Below are 4,335 nucleotides of genomic sequence, written 5' to 3'. Positions count from 1 at the left end.
TATTGTTATATATATATATATATATATATATTGTTATATCTAATATATCTGAGGCAATACAATGAAAAAAATAAATAAATATGATTTTTTGATTAAGTTATTAATTTGTTATTTTATTAGATATAATGTTAATTTATATAGGACTATGCCAGAATATTTGCAAAGCAATCCATCATCATAGCTGGAACAGAAATGAAAATTTTAAAATGGTCACCTGATTATGACCCATCACAAGAACGTCCCACAGTGCCTATATGATTTTAAGCTACCTAAACTGCCTTTGCACCTATTTAAATTGAATGCATTGTTCAATATTGGGTGCACCTTGGGTACACCTTTGAAGGTTGATGCTGCTACTTTTAATAAGGCCAGACCAGCCAGTACAAGAATTTTAGTGGAAAGGGATGTTACCCTTCTTGATGTTAAGAGAATTTGGATTGGGGACACTCAGAGTGGGTTTTGGCAAGAAGTAATCATGGAGCAAAGACCACATTATTGCCAACATTGCAAAATGTTTGGACATAATAGCGAGAGATGCTATATGTTGAAACCCCCTAATAGAAGGGTTTACCAACAACCTCAGCAGGAGTTGGATGATGCCAACATCAATCTCCAGGAAGTTGGAAACAAAAAAGTGCAAAAGAAGACCACTACTGCTGCAGGGACAGATGAGTCTCTCGTCCAAAAGTATTCCTCCTGTGTGGCAGGGACAGTTAGAAATGGTAGCAATGTTGTTGGTCAAATATCTACAAAGGATAATAAATTGGAGATCCAATCAGAGGTTGAGACAATGGGGGAGGAGATACTTGCCTCCCCATCTCCCATAAATGTAATGAACCAAGCGGTGGATTTAGTGGTGGAATCCCCCAGCCAGAAACTGGTAGAAGCTATGAACAAAGAGTTGGAGTCAGATTGGCAAATTCAGAAAACTAAGAAGAAAAAGAACTACAAATCAGAAGGACAAGACCTTGGAAAAGGAAAGGAGCTTCGGAGATTGGAGGTTCATATCAATCAGATAAAAATGGGCTCTAACAAAATAAGAGGGAGGACTAGGTCCAGGTCCCATCCTTATTCTTCTCCCCCTCTCCATGATTGATCTACTGTACTAGAACACTAGGGGGGATGCCCACCCCTTATCATTAAAAAGACTCAAATATCTTAATAAAAAGAATAAATTTTGGTGCATAGCCATCTTGGAACCCATGTTTCATCTCAACACTTTGAAAATTGCAAAAGTCTTCCCTGGCTTCAATCTGTTCACTAATATCAGCAACAAAACTTGGGTTTTTTGTAGGAAAGAAATGAAGTGCTCTATCTTACTTAATCATACCCAAATCTTACATATGAATCTTAGCTTTATGGACATGGAAGTTTTTGCTTCTTTTGTCTATGTTGGTAGCTCTAAAGCTAGAAAAGCTGCTAGAATTGATCTGTGGGAATCCTTGCAGCTCATCCAAGGTTCAATTGATAAGGCCTGGCTGGTGGGAGGAGACTTCAGTTGTATTTCCTCTCTTGCTGAGCCAACCCCACCAATATATCATTCTTTAATGATAATATCCAAAAAAATGGGTTATTTGACCTGGGGTTTAGTGGTCCTACCTTTACTTGGAGAAGGAAGGATTTGTGGGAAAGGTTGGATAGATTTTTTGCCAATGAAAATTGGATCCAAAAGTTCTTGCAGACATCCATTACTCACTTAAGCCCTGCTAGCTTAGACGATAGGCCTTTTCTGATCACTATAGGGAATAAGGGGACTAACCAAAAAAGCTCTTTTGTGTGGTCTCAACATTTAAACTTCTTGAATATTATTAAAGAACATTGGAAGAATGACCTTCATCCTAACCCCTTCATCAACCTGTGGATTAATCAAAAGAAGGTGGTCAAAGCCCTTACACAGTGGAGCTGGAATACTTTTGGAGACCTCTTGCTGATTGTAGATAAGGCTGAAAAGGAGGTAACTGATCTGGAGGAGGAGCATGGCAAAGGGAGGATTGATGAGGCTGTTCTTCTTAAGGCAAATGAGAGACTCTTAAATGCTATTCAGTGGTAGGAACGTTTCCTTCAACAAAAGGCTGCCAAATCAAAATTTGCTGAAGGAGATAGAAACACTAAATTCTACCATGCTTGCATTAAATACCAAAGAAAATGCAACATTATACACTCGATCAAGGACCAGAATGGTGTTTGTCTCAGGCAGGAATGTGCAGTATTGCCATAGCCTAATGAATGGGACCATCAGTGATAGAGTGCAAATTGACAGCAATTTGTTTACTGACAGCAAGAAGTTCACTGCAAATCTTCATTTGAATGATCTTCATGATGAGGAGGAGATTAAAAGTGCTTTGAGTTCCATTGACAGTTCTAAATCTGCTAGACCTGATGGGTTTACTGCAGACTTGTACAAGAAAGCATACATTTTTTCAAAGGAAACTCACTTCCTAACTATTTTAGTGCTTCTACTATTGTCTTCATTCCTAAGACCTCTATCAAGCACAGCTGGAATCATTATAGAACTCTGAGTCTAAAAAGCTAGAATCATTACAGAACTCTGAGTCTAAACAATGTTATAAGCAAGACCATAAGTAAAATTATTGCTCACAGGCTTCAACCTGTTTTACCTCAACTTGTTAGCACTAACCAAGCTGCCTTTGTGAATGGCAGAAGCATTGAGGATAACATCCTCCTAGCTCAAGAACTTCTACATGATTTGGAGAAACATTGCAGAGGGGGAAATGCCATTTTTAAGCTTGATCTAAAGAAGGCTTATGACATGGTCAATTGGGATTTCATCAATGAATGCTTGGAGGCTAGGGTTTTTCCAGGGAGTGCTATCCTGGCTCAAGAACTTTTACAGGATTTGGAGAAACATTGCAGAGGCGGCTTGAGGATAACATAAACTCATTTTTTATAAATGGTAAAGCCCATGGTTTCTTTAAAGCTACTAGAGGGCTTAAGCAAGGGAACCCATTATCCCCTACCATTTTTAGCTTGGTGTTGGACTACTTCTCTAGACTGATGGACTGCAAGGAGAATTGGAAAAGCTTCAACTCTTATCACAATAGAGCTAAGATGGACATCAGCCATCTGATCTATGCTGATGACATCCTAATGTTTACTAGGGCTTCTAAGTCTGCTACCAAGTCCATTATGGAGTGCCTTCAACATTTCCAACAGGTGTCTGGCCTAAAGGTAAATAAGGAAAAATGTGAGATTATGATCAGCAAAAGAGTCTCTCTACCAACCAAGCGATGGATGCAATCTTACAATGGTTTCTCTAGCTTGAGCCTTCCTTTCAATTATTTGGGGATTCACCTAACTAGAGGAAGAACAAAATTTATTTAATTTGATGAGGTTATTGATAAGATAACCTCTACTCTTCAGGGGTGGTCTAACTCCTATTTGTCCAATGGTAGTAGGATCACCCTCCTTAAGAGAATTCTTACCTCTATCTCTTTGTATGTTCTCCAAGTGGCTACAATGAAAAGAAGTACCTCTTTGATGTTGGAAAGAACATTCAACAGATTTCTGTGGGCTAGGAACAGGAAACAAGTGGCTATGGCAAGCTGGCAAAAAGTGGCTAAACCATGGGAGGCTGGTGGTTTGGGATTTAAAGGTTTGCACCAGATGCAACACTTTAGTCTGTGTAAGATTTGGATTAAATTCAGACAAAATGAAAGCTTATGGGCCAATTTCATGCAGGCCAAAATACTGTAAATTTGTTCACCCTGGGGAGGTCACTAGGAAGGTGGGAGACTCCAGAATTTGGGTTTAGATGCTTAAGGCCAGAGAAGACATTGAAAAGCTGCTAAGATGGGATTTGGGCCAAGGGGAAATTAATTTCTATTTAATTTCTATAAAGACAACTGGTGTCCTACTGATTATTTGGAACCTTTGCAGGGTGAAAAGAAAAGGGATATACTGGTTAAGGACTGTTGGGTTGACAATGTATGGTCAGAGGAACTCTTGAGGAGTCTACTGAAGGAGCAGTCTGTCAGCTACATTTCTTTTACCCAATTTGACAGAAAAGTTAATGATCAACTTAACTTGATGAATAGGACCAGAGCTAGTATCTCAAACGATATCCATAACTATTTGTACAGTTAGGACACCTGCCAGTGGAATGTTTCCTCTTTCCAAAAACACCTTACCCCTTTCATGCGGTTCTTTTCTTGGAGAGTTCTTAGTAAAATACTTCCTACTGATTATATTTTGATATTAAAAGGCCTGAAAGGTCCTTCTAGATGCCACCTATGCAAGCTTGATCAGGACTCAAGGGATCATTTATTCTTCAAGTGCAATTTTGCTAAGGAGGTTTAGAATAGATTGACTTTCCAA

General features: G+C 38.9%; 1 protein-coding gene across 1 annotated transcript; it reads left to right on the top strand.

Moving 5' to 3' along the window:
- The first annotated feature begins 220 nt into the window (after positions 1-220).
- On the top strand, positions 221-1,096 carry LOC110039079. The gene has a single exon (XM_020744027.1). It carries the CDS (start codon positions 221-223, stop codon positions 1,094-1,096), a length of 876 nt encoding a protein of 291 aa, XP_020599686.1.
- The last annotated feature ends 3,239 nt before the right edge of the window (positions 1,097-4,335 follow it).

The sequence above is a fragment of the Phalaenopsis equestris genome, unplaced genomic scaffold, assembly GCF_001263595.1.
Source record: "Phalaenopsis equestris unplaced genomic scaffold, ASM126359v1 Scaffold235097, whole genome shotgun sequence".
Taxonomy (NCBI): Eukaryota; Viridiplantae; Streptophyta; class Magnoliopsida; order Asparagales; family Orchidaceae; genus Phalaenopsis; species Phalaenopsis equestris.
The sequence above is the reverse complement of the archived record's forward strand: the minus strand, read 5'-3'. Positions and strand labels throughout refer to the sequence as shown.

Bases quoted from the DNA above. Each gene is read 5' to 3' on its own strand.
- LOC110039079 (XM_020744027.1), top strand. From the start codon at position 221: ATGACCCATCACAAGAACGTCCCACAGTGCCTATATGATTTTAAGCTA.